General features: G+C 40.6%; 3 protein-coding genes across 4 annotated transcripts in view; 1 reads left to right on the top strand and 2 right to left on the bottom strand.

Annotated features, from left to right (window-relative positions):
* The window catches only part of APCDD1 (APC down-regulated 1), a 35,136-nt gene extending 34,119 nt beyond the window's left edge, over positions 1–1,017 (top strand). Inside the window, exon 5 of the mRNA XM_056854867.1 lies at positions 515–1,017. Within this exon, the coding sequence (XP_056710845.1) occupies positions 515–966 (452 nt within the window). The 3' untranslated portion in view covers positions 967–1,017. The remainder of the gene's footprint in view (positions 1–514) is intronic.
* Positions 1–16,611, bottom strand: part of RAB31 (RAB31, member RAS oncogene family) — a 156,533-nt gene that overhangs the window by 33,107 nt on the left and 106,815 nt on the right. The gene's annotated exons all lie outside the window — the stretch shown is intronic.
* VAPA (VAMP associated protein A) overlaps positions 12,958–16,611 on the bottom strand; it is a 43,181-nt gene continuing 39,527 nt past the window's right edge. The window contains exon 6 of the mRNA XM_056854868.1: positions 12,958–13,407. Coding sequence (XP_056710846.1) covers positions 13,252–13,407 — 156 coding nt within the window. The 3' untranslated portion in view covers positions 12,958–13,251. The remainder of the gene's footprint in view (positions 13,408–16,611) is intronic.

Below are 16,611 nucleotides of genomic sequence, written 5' to 3'. Positions count from 1 at the left end.
CAACGAACCCACTGCCAGAAAGTAGGATGGTGGCCCCGCTGGGTGAGATTACTTTAAAAGAGGATCAAACAAACTCATGGAAGAGACATATTTCCCAACAGCTACTAAGCATAATAGCAACATGGAACCAACCAATTTAGAGGCAATGTGTCCCTGAGTTCCAGTGGCTGGGCGCTTTTGGCTTCCCGCCTGGTTGCTGAGAAGCATTTGAAAAACTGATGCTGCGCTAGACAAGAGAGTTGGCCTAATCTAGCAAGGCTCCCTTGATTTTCTGGCTTGCAGAAAATTCTGTTGGCTGACTCCAATTTCAAAACTACTTTGATTCCATTCTGCATGATTACTCTTGGTAATCAGTAACCTTGAAAATAAAGTTAACAAAATGTTATCCGTGAGCGCTGAGCCCTTTGCGAAATCATGTCACACCGCTATCGAAATGGAACTTAGTCTGGTCTATGACAAACTCATGTAGTTTCAAATCACACATAAAACATCTCTTTTTTGCTTCCTTTTGTAGTGAACCATATGAAGGTCACGCCCATGGACATAGCTACTGCCTCTCTCTTGAATGTCTTCAACGGCAATGAGTGCGGGGCCGAAGGGTCATGGCAGGTCGGAGTACAGCAGGATGTTACACACACGAACGGCTGTGTTGCTTTGGGGATCCGTCTTCCTCATACGGAGTACGAAATCTTCAAAATGGAACAGGATGCGAAGGGAAGATACTTGCTGTATAATGGCCAAAGGCCTAGTGATGGATCCAGCCCAGACAGGCCAGAGAAGAGAGCCACATCGTATCAGATGCCCTTAATTCAATGTACTTCATCAACCCCAAAAGCAGACGGATCGTTAGAAGAAAATAAGTTAGGATGGTACAGCAGTGGAACAACAGCCAGGAATTCCTGGGCATTTGTTTTGACTGTGATGCTGAGTTTCTGTACTGTTTCTCACTTGGTAATTTACAGCTAGGAGTTGGGATTATACACATCTTCAGTTCAGGTACCAGGATGGTGCATGCCTCAGGATACAGAAGAATAGAAGAGAGGAAGCATTTTTCCCAGATACAAAGAGAGGTTTGGGTGATACAGTTGAGTGCCTAAGAATTGCTTCCATCCTTGAGTCATATTTTGAACATCAACCATCTGATCTATGGCCTGACATAACTGCACAACAGTAATTGCACTTTAAGACTGCCGATTCCCCCCCCCCTTACTTGGCTACTTTTTTTTTAGAAGGACATACTAGGATGAATTTAAACGTTTTATATAGCTTTCGTCCCCCTGCCAACTTTGCTGTTGTGGTTCATCCTAAACCTGAAAGTAGTTTTGTGTTGGAGTTCATCGGGAGTTATGCTTTTATCGTATTGTGTCAATACTGGTAAATTGCATCATTCTTATGCTAGAGTGTATATATGTATATATGAGAAATCCAAACCCGGATGTGTCTAAATACACTTTCATAGACTTTACATAAAATATTACGTGATCTTTTTTGTCAGTAGCACTGACAGGAAAGTATCTCAGATTAAAATGCACAGAAGATAATTTAAAATATTTTCGTACATAACCGTTGAATTTGAGAATAATCAAAAGATTTAGGTGGGCATTCAGCACAAGCATTCTCTTGTACTTGTCTCAAAACAGATTTTTAAATAAAGAACAATTTGCTGGGGTCCATGAATTGATTATAATCAGGTTTTTAAAAGCAAAGTGAAGTGAAGAAAATTATTGATCTTTCAAGTACCAAGGAAATGAATCCAGAGAGCTTTGTGTTACATTTTTATGAAAGGACTGGTAAATGGAACGCCTACCATGTGCAGTGTGCTTATCTTGAACCTCAGTTTATTAAACTGGGCAATTCTCGCTCTGGGAGAGGAGGCCATCTTAAGAGTGGGTGTTTCCACTTCCTCTTGTTCCGGGAGGCAGGACCTAAAGCTTTAACTGCCTATCCCTGGAGGGAACGCCCCACCCTTTTCAGTGTTGTTCCTGCCTCGTCCGGGAGAGCAGTGTAATCACGGCTCTCTTCCTTGAGCTATTCTAAAATCCTTATTTCTAATTTCTATCTATTCTATTCTATATTCTAACCTATACATATATAAAAAAAACTTTTCTTGTTTTCTGCCTTTATCTGTCTTTGAGGCTAGGTACAGAACAGTTTTTGCTCCTTCCCGCCAAAACAAAATGGCGACCGAACGATCGGACAATTATATTTCTGAGGGGGATTTGGTCCCAGAATTACTTCAGGCTATGCCGGTTGCCCGGGACTTGCCTTCAAACAGTCACTCTGATGACTCAAAAGGCAAATTAAAGAAATCAAGTAACAAGCACAAGAGAGGCTCCTCTCATCAAGGTAGCACTAAACGCCTCCTCTCCGCAGCCCGCGCATCAGCTGCGGCGGCGGCAAAACCCAAAGGAAAAGACAAGGGCTCCGCAGCCGGGAACAGCCGGGGAAAAACAACGGCTTCGGCCGCTATCCCCTCCACAAGCGGACGATCCGCAGATTAGGCTGTTGGCGTCTCGCCATCCAAAAATCCCGTGCTGGCCGCGTCTGAAACTGGTAATGTACTCCCCCCCCCCTTACCCTCCCAGTCTGTGGCAAGCGAAATTGCTCTTTTAAGAGCGGATGAACTGGGCAATTCAATGAAGTAGTCAGGGCTAATTCTACTCCCATAAAACGTATTTTTACAAGAGAGGGGGAAAAAAAGAATTCACAATAGGTTGCGGTTTAAAAAAAATGAATGTTAGCAGCCAGTAGGATGTGGGCCAAGTTTGGAAAGCAGAAAAACCGATTATTTAATAAAAACTCTTTTATTTAGTGGGAGTGGGACAGAGATGAACCTTTTAAATTTAGCTTGACAGTAGTGCTTTCACAGACTACCAATAAGGTACCCTGTCCAAAATGCTGACTTTTAAAAAAAACAGAAGCTTATAGGCCAAGCGATAGTCCCCCATACATATGCATAAGTGCATTCACACAAGCATAGGTAACTGATCTGTATAACTCAAGGTGTAATATGGCTTATGGTGTGTCACCATACACTATCATTTTAGTTCAGTGCAAAGTTTCTCACCACATAAGGCAAGAAACAACTGTAAGAGATAAAGTAGTACACTCCTGAAACCAGCCGCATATTTAAAACAATTGACCTTTGACCATAGGCACTAGATGCTGAATCCATAAAAAATCTAGTGTGATAAACAACCCAGTGCTAACTTCACTTCCTTTCACAGTGAATCAGGATTGCTGTAAAAGAACTAAATCACATTTATTCAGGACATCTAACTGTGCTGAGGCCTAGCTTACTAGGCTTGAAAATGTGGTTGGGAAACACACAAGAAACAAAGATAATGTGGCAAAGTCAAGAAATTTAGATTGAAACATGACACTTGGAAATTGAAAACTCATCACATTTTGGGGGCCGAAGTCCAGCTGTAGTTGATAACCTTCAAATTCTTGAAAACCCAGCTCCTCCAAATATAAAACATATCTTTCTCAAGTTTCTGGAAGTTGATAATTGGTAACCATAAACTTGCACTGTTAAATTTGTGACACAGTGAAGCCAAGAGGGGGACAAACTTTAAAAAAAATGTAGGCAGGAATGAACGGAACCAGACGTTAGCTGGGAAGAAATCTGGACTCGACTCTTCAAAACTTCATATGGATTCACAGTGCGAGGCTTCTCCCCCACCCAAATCCTAGACCCTGGTAGCCGTACTCAGCAGCTACTGCCACCAGAGCACCAGCTCAGTAGGCAAAAGTCAGCTGTGCTGCTGCTTCCTGCTTGGGGAAGGGCCGTGGCTCAGTGGTAGAACATCTGCTTGGCATACAGAAGGTCCCAGGTTCAATCCCTGGCATCTCCAGTTAAAGGGACTAGGCAAGTAGGTTATGAAAGACCTTTGCCAGAGACCCTGCAGAGCCACTGCCAGTCTGAGCAGACAGTACTGACTTTGATGGAGCAAGGGTCTGATTCAGTAGAAGGCAGCTTCATGTGTGTTCCTCAAGCCAGGCCTTGTTTTTCAAAGATACTTTCAAAAAGCTGCCAGTGGTTAGACAAAACAGGTGCCACAGGAAAAAGAAAAACTGAAGCCCGTTTGGCTGCAGCGTTCCTCCACTCTCCTGTAACAACTATTCAGTGCTGGGAGTGCTGTTCTCCCAGCATCCCAGAGGAGTGACTGGAAAACCCTGATCGTGTTTAGAGCCAGCGTGGTGTAGTGGATAAGAGCAGTGGTTTGGAGCGGTGGAGTCTGATCCGGAGTACCGGGTTTGACTCCCCACGCCTCCACATGAGCGGCGGAGGCTAATCTGGTGAACTGGATGTGTTTCCCCACTCCTACGCATGAAGCCAGCTGGGTGACCTTGGACGAGTCACGCTCTCTCAGCCCCACCTACCTCACAGGGTGTCTGTTGCGGGGAGGGGAAGGGGATTGTAAGCCAGTTTGATTCTCCCTTAAATGGCAGAAGTCGGCATATAAAAACCAACTCCTCTTCTTCTAAATGCACAATATGCATGTACACGTTGTTTTTTTGTCTGCTATTTCACTGAAATGTCACTGAAAAAGACAGTCATGCTAGGAAAAGTTGAGGGCAGCAGGAAAAGAGATGGATTGACTCAATAAAGGAAGCCACAGCCTTCAATTTGCAAGATTTGAGCAAGGCTGTCAAAGATAGGACATTTTGGAGGACTTTCATTCATAGGGTCGCCATGAGTCGTAAGCGACTTGACGGCACTTAACACACACACACACACACACACACATTTCACTGAAGTTCATTCAGAACGTCCCTGTTGAAGTTCAGAACTGCTCCCCTTTGTAAATTCCCAACCATCATGTTTGCGGGGTGTGGTGGTAGTAGTAGACTCAGTTTGTTTTTGAATAATGTCAGGGCTTAATGCTAAGATTCACTGCAAAACCTTCCAGCGAAATTTTGTTTCTTTTCAATCCAGGTAACAGCTAATCTTTAAATACAGTTCTCAAAAACAGTAACATTTTCAACTGTAACAAGCACTTTGGTTACTGACCACTTACCTGCTTTCATGACTATGGCTTTAGTTTAACAACGTACACAAAGCAACAGCAAATTTCTGAATTGGGGAAGTGTTCTTATGCTTGGATCTATCTGGCTGTGGCTCATAACAGACAAGGGCTTTATCCTTAAGCCCCATGAGCAGCTTCCTTTCCTACAAACATGCACAGTTGTTTCCAGGGCCTCCTACCTGAATGAATTGGGCCAAGAGGCAAAAACCAACCTTAATGCATCCTTGCAAGAAAGGATGCTGTGAAGCCGCTGAGGAGCATCTAGGTATTAGGGTGGACCCTGCAAGGATTCTTCTATTGCCAGCTGCCCATCCCTTTCTGCTATAATAAATTTGCCTGGATGGGGAGGGGGGTAGGAGTGAAGGGCTTGGAGCAAATTCCCGTGGGGCTTCATATTCAATATTCAGGCAGTATTCAGACATCGCAACCAACTGCAGTTAAGGTTCCAGTGGAGCACAGATATATTTTATTGCTGTAATGTACACTCTCTCAACCTCCTCATTCTTCCCACCTCCTGATGCATGGAGATTGATTGAAAACTTTGGTTTATTCAAGCTCCAATTTGTTACACCTAAATTCAGGCACCTTAAAAATTGGAGTTTGTGTTACCCAAGGGATTCTAGTTTAGATCTCAGCAACTGAAGCGTGATAGAACAGGAGATCGTTTGATCTCTGTGCGTTACAGGAGCAGGGAGATATGCATGCTGCAACCAACAGTTTTTGCGCCTGATGAATTTAACTGCAGCACGGCATGTCTGAGTGCAAACAGAACTGGAACAAGCATGCCCAACGCTAAAAAGGAACGGTATAATTTTGCAGTTGCATTTACAGCTCAACATTCAAGATCTGAGGTAACATTAACACTTGTAGCAATGTAACATTTACAATCTTGAAGTGTTACAAATTCCAATAAAAAATAAGCATCTCTCCAGCGAATTGTTGTCCGTTTAAATCTTCCTGAGAAAGAAGCTGAATCTGCAAGAAATTTTTTCCATGTAATAGATCGGTCCTTGCATATAACACTTAAACAGAAAGCAGCCGGGTCAAAGCAGCCGGGTCAACTGATACGTGCCTGGTCACACACTCAGGAGAAAACACAAGACCACTTTTAAAAGCAGGACTTTTAATCACCACACAAAAAAACCCCGACACTGCATATGTCTCATATGTTGGCTCTCTCCCTGGTATTAATTTTCTGCACCTGCTAGTGGAAGGAGCAGTAGAAAGGAATTCGGTCATTCTGAAGCAAGACTGCCAAGCTATTGCTCACATGCAGTTCTCTTCAATTTTGTTAACCACAGCTCTTTTGAATATGCAAAACTGAGAATTCTCTGTATGCATTTGGCTCTGTATTTCAGATTGTGGAACTAGAATGCTGTCGTTGGGTGGATTATTCCCAAAATGGCGCCCTGCTATAAAGGATTTGATTTTAAAAGTTGTACATTTGCAGAAAGCCCCAGAATTGTTTCTAATATATTTTATTTTTGTAACATTTATAAAAAGCTTTTTTGTTTCCCAGGGTTTTTTTTTTTTTTTTTACAGATTTAACAGTTTAGGAAGTTGGAGCACTTGTTTAAATAAACTGTAAATGAAACTGAAATTCTCCAGCGTTCTCTCAATAGCGAATGTGTTCTTTTTGATGTACTGGAAAGTCAAAATATTTTTAAATTGTGGGCCCTCTGCCAAAATCAGAATATTCTATTGAACAAACTGTATTTCCTCTACAGCCAAACTTTCGCCCCACCTAGAGTTAAATATCAATGGATTTGGGTGTGTTCAGCCATCGAATCTGATCTAACCACCTAGATGAACAATGAGGCTAAAACATTATACACCATTAAACAGGACACGCTCACTTAACTAGGTGCATTATCACAACTGATGGCTACTATCCAAATAAATGCAAGCACTTTATTCCCCCCCCCCGAGTTTCCTTTTCCTAATCCCATCCCTCTTTAATCACCCCTACATCATCTGTTGTGAACGTTTTTTAATTCTACTTCACTCCCTGGTTAAAGGCAGACCAATAATTTTTAAATACCTCTTTTAAAGATCACTAGTTTTTTTAAAGGGGTTCTCTTTAAGAGGACACAAAGGGAATTATCCAATTACTGTTTGCTCTTAAAATTTCCAACAGCACTAGCTATGACATACAATCCAGCGAACTCTGGGAACATACAGAGAAGTCTTCCTATATCTTTCAGTAGCTCTTGATCAACCCCCTAAACGTCTTTTTTGCATTAATTACCGCCTAATTTAAGTTAAACATACATACTAGTTATTTGCTAATTTTACTTCTCTCATTGGAATTTTTCCATCACCCAAGTGTCCAGAGCAGAGTTTTACAAATTTAAACTAGTCAATAGCAAACTTATTGCCTGCAATGGCAGGATTGCGGTAGGTATTCACGCGTCCCCAAAAATGGTGCAAAAAACCCCATGTGAATATGATACACTTAGGTTGTTAAGGCCTCATCTGAAAGTTGCTCTCAGCACCATCCAAACTTCAACGCATTTAAAGGGGTGTAACACAATTTAGGATGACACTGCTTAGCATCTCCAGAGAAGAGCTGGAATAATGAACTATTGCCATCTAGTGGTGATGCCTTGCCTCAGGCCGACTGAAAAAGCGCTCTCCACAGCCGCTTTCATCTGTTAACCCCAGTGCAGATTCAACAGTAGTGTTACTAAGCAATGGCACTCTTCTCAGGAAAAAGCCAAGCACCACCACACACACTGCAGCAAGAAGGGGAAGCATTACTTCAACAAGTAATCTTCTCTAACTTATGGATGTGAGCTAGCAAGCTAGTACAGGTATGTTGTACATCATCATCTGAAGACTGTGCTTTTAGAGAAGTAATACTTTTGAAGGAAATGGAGTTCCAGAATACATGAGATCATGTCTTGGCATGTTTTAAAAATGCACCACGATAGTACATTTGCTGTTATTCTGCTCCTACCTGGGCCTGTGATTTAGGTTTGCAATGCTAGGGGGGACTGAGGATACTGCACTCATATTGGTTTGCTTGAAAACGTGCCAATGTAACTTTGTAAGATTCCCCGTCTGCCCTGTTTCCAGTGAAAGGGCTTCAAAATGAAGTCGAAGCAAAGGCTTTTTCATTCCACCAGTAGCGTGTTAAGAGGAGGAATTGTAATTGTAAAAGACCTATGAATATAGAGGGCCACACAAAGGGAGCCAAAACGTCAAATATTGCTTCTGGTACAGTGGCAACTTCCTTGCTCAGAATGTGATGTTAACTTCAAGAATAACCTGAAATAAAATGGCTATATTCACTAAAGGCTTAAAACCTTTAAAATGCACATTGCTGAAAACCTAACAAACAGACTACAGTATTTGCTAAGCCTGGAAATTAACCACACTAAATCAGCTGCATGAGTTTTCACCTGCAAGATCTGCCGTTTTCAGGTCTCTTGATAGTAAAGAGAGAGCTCCATGGTGCAGTGGTAAGCTGCAGTGCTGCAGTCCAAGCTCTGCTCATGACCTGAGTTCGATCCCAACGGAAGTTGGTTTCAGGTAGCCAACTCAAGGTTGACTCAGCTTTCCCTCCTTCTGAGGTCGGTAAAATGAGTACCCAGCTTACTGGGGGTAAAGTGTATACGACTGGGGAAGGCAATGGCAAGCCACCCCGTAAACAGTCACCTAGATGTCATGATGTGACTCACCCCATGGGTCAGTAATGACCTGATGCTTGCACAGGGGGGACCACCTTTACCTTTTAGTAGTAAAGAGACAGCAAAGCAAGGTAGTAGGAAACAAAAACAGGTGAAGACAAACCTCCATGCCAAGTCTCAGCATGCATCACTGCCTTTACACGTACCCATCTCTTATTACCCTTATTTTCTCCCTTTCATCTGTAAGGTTGTAAACTCTTTGGTACAGGGACTGAGGCAGAAACACAGCAGCAGAGACAGTTACAAAAGGCACTGAGGGAATGGGAGGCCCAGCTTGCATATGCAGACAGGCAATCCACCTCCAAAGGTGCTTCCACTGCATTCTTCTAGCCCCACTGCTTCATTGTTGGTCATGTTCCCTTCCTCTCCACTCTCCAATGAGGATATCCAGACTGACCTTCCTGGTATCAGGCGACAGCAACTTGGACCTGGTGTTTGGCAGGGTTACCTAGTTGCTGTGACTAGATGGGGAAAAGATTTCTGTGCCTAATCATCACTCCAACCCTTCCAGAAAAACTGCAAGGCCCCAAATGTGAAACAGTGAAGTGAGATGGATTTAGGTGAGCCTAATGCCAAACACAGCAGTTTTCTTTATAGATCGTGGATGTCTAGAATTATTCCAACCTGTATTTAACATGACTGGATTTCCCACATCGCCTATGAAGTTTTTCACAAGAAAACAGAAATTCAACTGATACCTAATGTCAAAGTCCTACCAACTATAAATCCGTCTCCCACTGCTTATTGATCGGCTTGAATGTTCATAGCAAAGAAAACAAAAACTTCACATCGCTGCCTTAAGACCAGACACATCCTCACTTTCAGTACAGCCACTGTATATTTTATTAGCTCGATAAGTAACATCCTTTTTGACAGAAAAGGTAAGTCTTTATTGGTCCTGAAACTCCTTACACAAACATATTTAATAGGATTACTATATGCAACGGTTTATTATATCAAATAGCTACATGGATGGAATCACCATAAATTAAAATACAGAAGACTATCTCTGGGGGGGGGGGGAGTCTTGTCAATGGAGGGGTCTGCAATTGCCATCAAAGTTTATCTTGTGTAGGAAACAGCCTAACTACGGGGAAGTCTCTCATTACCCTCCTAGCAGTTACTTCTGCCCTCATAAGATTCCATTCATTCATTCTACCCACTTGAAATATTAGGCTGCCCCCTACTGGCTGCACACAGAAAATACATGTACACTGTGGGGAGCTCGCTTCATTCGTCATTTGCACCATTGCAGGATGAATCGGGAGCAAGAGGAATCAAGGACAACAGGCACAGCCATGGCCTCTCAGTTCACCGTTCGGGTAATGCTGCAGGTGACAATGTGTGTGTTCCCCTCCCCCAATTACTTGCCACCACTTTCTCCAACATGGCAGACGGCATATACACTAAGACCTTCTCGGTCAAGGAGCAGCAGATGATCCAGTTACAATTCATCCATGCACATAAGACTTCTGCAAACCCAGTGTATTTGCTGTACATATGAATCGTGCTAACCAGTATTTGTAGCCCGATTGCCCAGTTATGTTCATCATGTAGATCACAAGCAGCAACAAACTACCTCATGTGCATAACAATACCACCACTGTCAATACCATTAGAACACAGTTATTTAACATGTTTACAAAGTTTTTTAAATTATTCATTTTACAGCCACTTATGATAATAGGCTGCCACCTAGTGTACCAGTCCAAGGTTTTTACAACTGTGTAAAGCAAGTGTAAATGCTGAAAAAAATGCTTTAATCTTATGTTATCAGATTTCCCTTTTAAACCGATCGAATACACTTTGGGCTTGGTTTAATGCTTATCACTTTAGACTAAGGGAACAAAAGGGGGAAAATATTTTCTATGTTCATCAGGCTGTTTCAGGCATCCTCATGTTATCATAATTTGCTTTTTAAAGCACATTCGATGAAAGAGGTTATAAACTCTGATTGCTAGGCTTGCGCCATTCAGGCTGTGGAAGCAAGCAATTTGCAATGGATACAACACTGAATGTTGGGGGAAGATGGCTCTCGCACAATTTTTAAACACTTACTCGTATTAGTAACAGGGACAGATTCTCTTCACATTTATGTACACAAGCAAGCACGCAACGTTCCAACCATTTCAGGAACAGACAATTTAATCCATATTACATAATTTCACTGAATACAGTTGATATCATCCAAAATCACTCCTGAGAGCAAAATAGTTTAGCATTACATTTTATATACAGTTATGAAGGGATTATTAGAAACCAGAAGTGCATCCATACAAGCAGGAGCACCCTTCTGTACCTACGCCAGTTATGACTTCCAAATGCACAATGACAACTCTGGAATTTCTAGCCTAGCCTAAACAGGTCCTCATAACTGAACTTATCGCTTTGTTTTCTATCGATAACTATTGATAATCAGAATTTAGACTTTGGAATGTCATTTTTGTGGCATAAGATCATTCCCACGTTGGTGTATTTCCCACTGCCAAACATCCAAGCCTAGCTTGGATAAATTCTTTCTGCTCTCTAGGCCTAAAATACATCGCCATTATTACTAGCCTTTATATACACTAGTTTAACAGTAAACATATCTCTGAAGTTTTCCTGCTCCACATAAGAAATATCCAAACGTATCTAGAGAAGTTACAGCCTGTACATTAGTCTTTTTTTCCACTTTAATCTTCCAAGGATCAACTTCCTTTAAGGAATAGGTTTATGGTTTCTTCTGATGTACCATTTATACACCACAGCATGAAGAGTCTTATTGGTTTTAGAACCGATGAAGTAAGAACCAGACTTCAGCAAACTTCTTCCAGTCACTAGGGTCAGAGAAGACTTGAATGCAGATACCGGAACACACAAAAAGGAAACATCTGTATTTGCATGCTTTCAAGTGAAACATCAAGCAGTGGTTTGTTCATTGTCTTGTTTGCAATTTGCAAGATGTTTTATAAAAGTTTACCACAGAGAGCAGTGACAGTACATGATGTAAGTACGTCTTCCATTAAAAAAAAAAGCACTAAAAATCAAAGGCAACCAAGATTATGTATATTTTTGCTAGAACATTTCTCAGCTATATAATATCTAACACGCTTAGCTGCATCATAATCCAGTCAAGCTTTCCAAGAATATACAAAATTTTGCTTACAGGAATAAGCCTTCCAAATGTTAGTTTTAAAATAATTCCTTATGATGGATAAAGGTTAAGAATAGCTGCATTGTGCTTTCAAAAATATATACGTAATGACATGAAGACGAGAAATTAGATGAGCCAGAGGATTAAGGGTAGAAAAGCAGTTCAGACCCAATAATAAAATGAAATTTCTAAAATACAGAAGGTATGCATAGCTAATGGGCCACCATGCCAGGACATCTGCTGGGCAAAGTTTTTGTTTTCCTCTCACAAAATAAATGCTCAGAGTTTGCTCAGCCTACCAGCTTCACTGCATGACAGAATTTTGGGGCATTTAAACAGAAAAAGATGTTTTGAAATGTTGTAAAAATGCAATTCTATCTAGGGAACATCTGGACTAAATTGGTCATTTAAGGAACTGCTGGACACTCCAGAAAGGTAAAGGACCATCGATGAAACAATATGTTGCCTGGTCAATACCCATGAAGCCAAGCAGTATTTTAACAGACACATTTAAAATATCTGCTTCTCAGAATTAGCCCCATGTCCAAACACAAATCTAATTCTGACTTTTCATTCTTCTAAACAGCCAGATATCTTTGCTTTTCTCGTTAAACAGTATACCTCTTCCAAAGTTTCACTGGCACCAGATGAAGCCAAGGCTCGTGAACTGAGCAATGCTCATCTGTGACAAGAAGCAAGTTATGTATAGAACTTGTTAGAAAAACCTTTCTAAAAGTACCATTCACACAAACAAGCTACCCAACAGGAAGTCCATTAACAGTTTTATTATTATTTTTTTGTATGTTAAATACCACGGGACAGGGCTGTAAGGATGAAAAACTTTTTCAACTGCCTCACAAGGGGTAAGAAATTCTGCCATGATATTAGCAAAGTAAGGTAAAGGAGAAAATTTACACACTGAGAGGAACCATTCCCCCTGCAGAACGCTTCACCGTATTTCTGAACAAGTGGGATTAACATTCTAATAATCATTTTTTCCCAGAGGCAAGAGCGACAGATAATTTTTAGAAGGATTATTAAAATAACATTTACAAGACTTTGAACAATTTTTGAACTCTTATTAAAACCACAGAAAGAAAGAACAATTCTTTATTTATGACTTTTCATAAAGGACTGAATGTGCAACTGACACCTGCTATTGATGAATATACATGTGTTTGTTTGTTTGTTTTGTCCAGCAGCCAAACTGTTTGTCTTTTCTTATTGTCTAACCGTGCAAGATCATTAGAGGCAAAGCCTGTATGATGCTATACACAAAAATGGTCACTTGGGCCATACTACCAATGAAGTGGTAGGTAAATACATTTTTTTTCCTGGCCAAGAATAAAGGAAGCTGCATTCTGCATGCTTCTCTCTCTTTTCTCCCTCTCTACAAGATGAATTTCCCTAAAAAGAATCCAATGAAAACGGCTGCAATTACAACAAGAAGCGAGGGCAGAGGATTAGAGGAATTCTCTCGGAGAGCCAAGCCTGATGGTCCAGATTTATCCGAGTGTGCCACCTTTCTCAGCCTCAAACCTTCATCCTGAAAAAAACCATACGAAAGAAATTCATCAACAGAAAAATCTCAGAAAATTCATCCAAAGGTTATCTATCACTCTCAGACTTCCAAATGAAGCAAGAACACTTTACTTTTTGGAGACGTTTAAACTAAAGTTTTACAAATTTAGTTATGACTATTTGCATTTAAAGGATGTCAAACAAAAAAATAATAAATCGTAGAAAGTGAGCAAAAAGAATGCAGGTGTATAGCAATGTCATAAGGCATTATTTTCCTAGGTACAAAATATGAACCCCGTATTCCCCTACACACAAAAACAACTAAGGTGCTAAAATCAAGACACTTTGAATCACTGATTTAAATCTAGTTTCCCATTTTTTAAACTAATCATTGTCCTGAATAAGAAATTGGACAGCCATAGATACCATGCACAACAGCTCTTCAAAAACTCATTTAAATTTTATGTATCCCACAGACCTTAGAAAAGAGATGTTATCGACTTGCTGCGTGTTCTGATTTCAAGACAGCAGGTCTAATATGAGATATGGTGGGTAAAACGTTCTCTCCAGTTATTAGGCCAATAGGTTAGATCCAACCAGCTTTCTCACTCAGCCTCACTTAATTCCCTTCATTACAGCCCCTGTCCCAAATGGTTTTGTCCATGCAAATCCCATGTTCCCCGGCGTAGCCTTTCTGACGGTCAAAGGGGACCACCTCCTCCCATTTGCATCAGTGGGAAAGCTGGTTGCATCCAACCCAGTATATTCGGAAATAATAATGGTACCTTGAAACAAAAAGTGAATGAAAGCTGAGGTCTAGACGAGTATTTAAATGGCACCGATATGGTAGACTAGCTATTCCACTTAAGTAAAGGCAAACTTTAAATCTGAAAGTCGCAGGAAAATAATTTTCCTTCAGATCAAGTACATAACAACACAGCAAAGTTTAAACCAAGTCATTTTGCTGACACATGCAACACATTCTAACCTGTTATGGACATACACTTTCCACAATTTTTAGTGGCAGTAAGTACAATGTTGGCATAAGGACACAAATTGCTAGCAGAAGCACTGATGTATTAAATTTAAAGTTCAGGATGCAAGGGCATATTCCAGTAGTAAAAAACATTCGAAGTACTAATCCGCAATTCCAGTGAGGTAGACATTTAGTCTTGTGACACCCTCAACATTGAAATTTATTATAACACATGCCTTCATGAATTTTGTCAGATGAAATAAATTTGCAGTTAGGAAATTTTTAATACACATAGGAAAGGAAAAACATTGTTAACAATGGGTTTGTAACATTCCTATGAAAGACTCAAAAGTATAGATAAGCAGACTGATAACAGCTGTGATAACAGACTCCTTAGTTATGCTAAATTACTTAACACCTACTGAAACTGAGAAAATTGTCAAACAGTTGGGTCCTTGGCTAATCCTATCAAACCTATTAATTAATTCTGATTCAACCATTTTCCAATGGAGTTTCCCCTTTGAAGTCACTTGGTCAAAGAATGCTGACTTTCAGGTGTACATCAGAGTGCCCTGGAAGAGTGAAATGTTCTATTCCAGTATTCACACAATAGATCCTAGTGCTGATTTACAGATTAACCAATTTAGCATGATACAGAATTCAGAAACCCTTCAGATCTGAAAAGTAGGAATATCATCATAGACTATGCAGAGGGTTCCCTGAAGAAACCTATTAAGACACAGCTGCAGTTCATGTTGTCAGACTAACTGTAGAACATTTGGTGATTCAGCCAACTGTTCTACAATCTACAGATTGAAGTTATTTCAATTTATGATGGAATTTCGGGAATCAACATAATCATAATATTGGTCAAAGTCATCAAGAAGGCAAGACAGAGTAGATGGTGCTCCTTTACTGAGTTGAGAATCACTGGCTTATCAATACTATCTACTTAAACTTCAACTATCATAGCAAACAAATAGTTTTGTGTGAAGCTTCCAATTTCTAATGGGCAACATTTCCTCTGAACAGAGCTGTCACTTGTGATAGATAAGTGACTCTAACGATAGGAAGTGTTTCATTTCTATTGTGACAAAGAGCAGAACTTAAAGAGTTTTTTTTTTGTTTAGGTAAAGAGGCTAGTATGTGGCTGTTCACCCACATTCAACATTAAGTTCAGTTTCACAACATATCAAGTCCTGCTGTTTGGTCTCCTAATGTTGACGTGGTAATACTGTGGTCATTGTTTCTCCTGCCATTTCAGCAAATGGTCTTGGTCTTCCTCTTTTGAGCTTTATCAGGAAAAATGCTAATACTATTTACCCCTTCATGTAATGCACAACAATATGGGAGGCTGTCACATCCTACCAGTTTCACACACTTAAAAACACAACAGCAAGTGTGAAAGCAAGAAAGAAACTGGCTACTACAGAACATGAGTCCAAGTAGTTCCTTGAACAACTACTTAATGACAATGGCTTGGCTCCAGCGATGCGCAAGCAGAAAGCATAATTAGAGCAATTCCTCTTGCCCAAGATCTTGCTCAACACTAAGTGCTTTCCTCCCTTTATACTATAGTGCTGGAAACTAGTTGTACAACATCTTGTGCAAGTGGAAATGAAAGTGGGGATATAAAAAGTTTGACTTAGTGCAAGTGACTGCCATGGTCTTTCTTGCATTTCCACTTGCACAAGACATGCAGTACAAGCCAAAATTTTGCCCTGAATCTAACCCAATGTCTTAGCATAACTACTGTAACTTAAGAGATCTGCAGTCATCATGTTGACTCCCATAAACTGCTCAATTTCAGAAATATATCAGTATAGATTATACCAATGACATGTAAATATGAAGCTCAATTCAAGCCATTTTTAAACAACATCAAATAGTGATCAGCAGCAAGTCTTCAGAACAAATGTGCAGATTTGGTTCTTCACTATTTAAGTTGCTAGTTACTATAGTTAGCATTTGGAGAAATCCAACAACCAAGTCAGATTTATGGATTTTATGGATGCATATGCAGTAAGTGTAAAAGAAGTGTCTTGCTTCAGAGAAATGACAGTGTGGTGTAGTGGTTAAGAGCAGCGGACTGTGACCTGGAGAACCGGGTTTGATTCCCCACTCCTCCACATGAAGCCTGCTGAGTGACCTTGGGCCAGTCACAGTTCTCTCAAAACTCTCTCAGCTCACCTACCTCACAAGATGCCTCTTGTGGAAAAAGGGACTGTGATTGTAAGCCACTTTGAGACTCCT

Source organism: Euleptes europaea, chromosome 8, assembly GCF_029931775.1.
Source record: "Euleptes europaea isolate rEulEur1 chromosome 8, rEulEur1.hap1, whole genome shotgun sequence".
Taxonomy (NCBI): Eukaryota; Metazoa; Chordata; class Lepidosauria; order Squamata; family Sphaerodactylidae; genus Euleptes; species Euleptes europaea.
The sequence above is the reverse complement of the archived record's forward strand: the minus strand, read 5'-3'. Positions and strand labels throughout refer to the sequence as shown.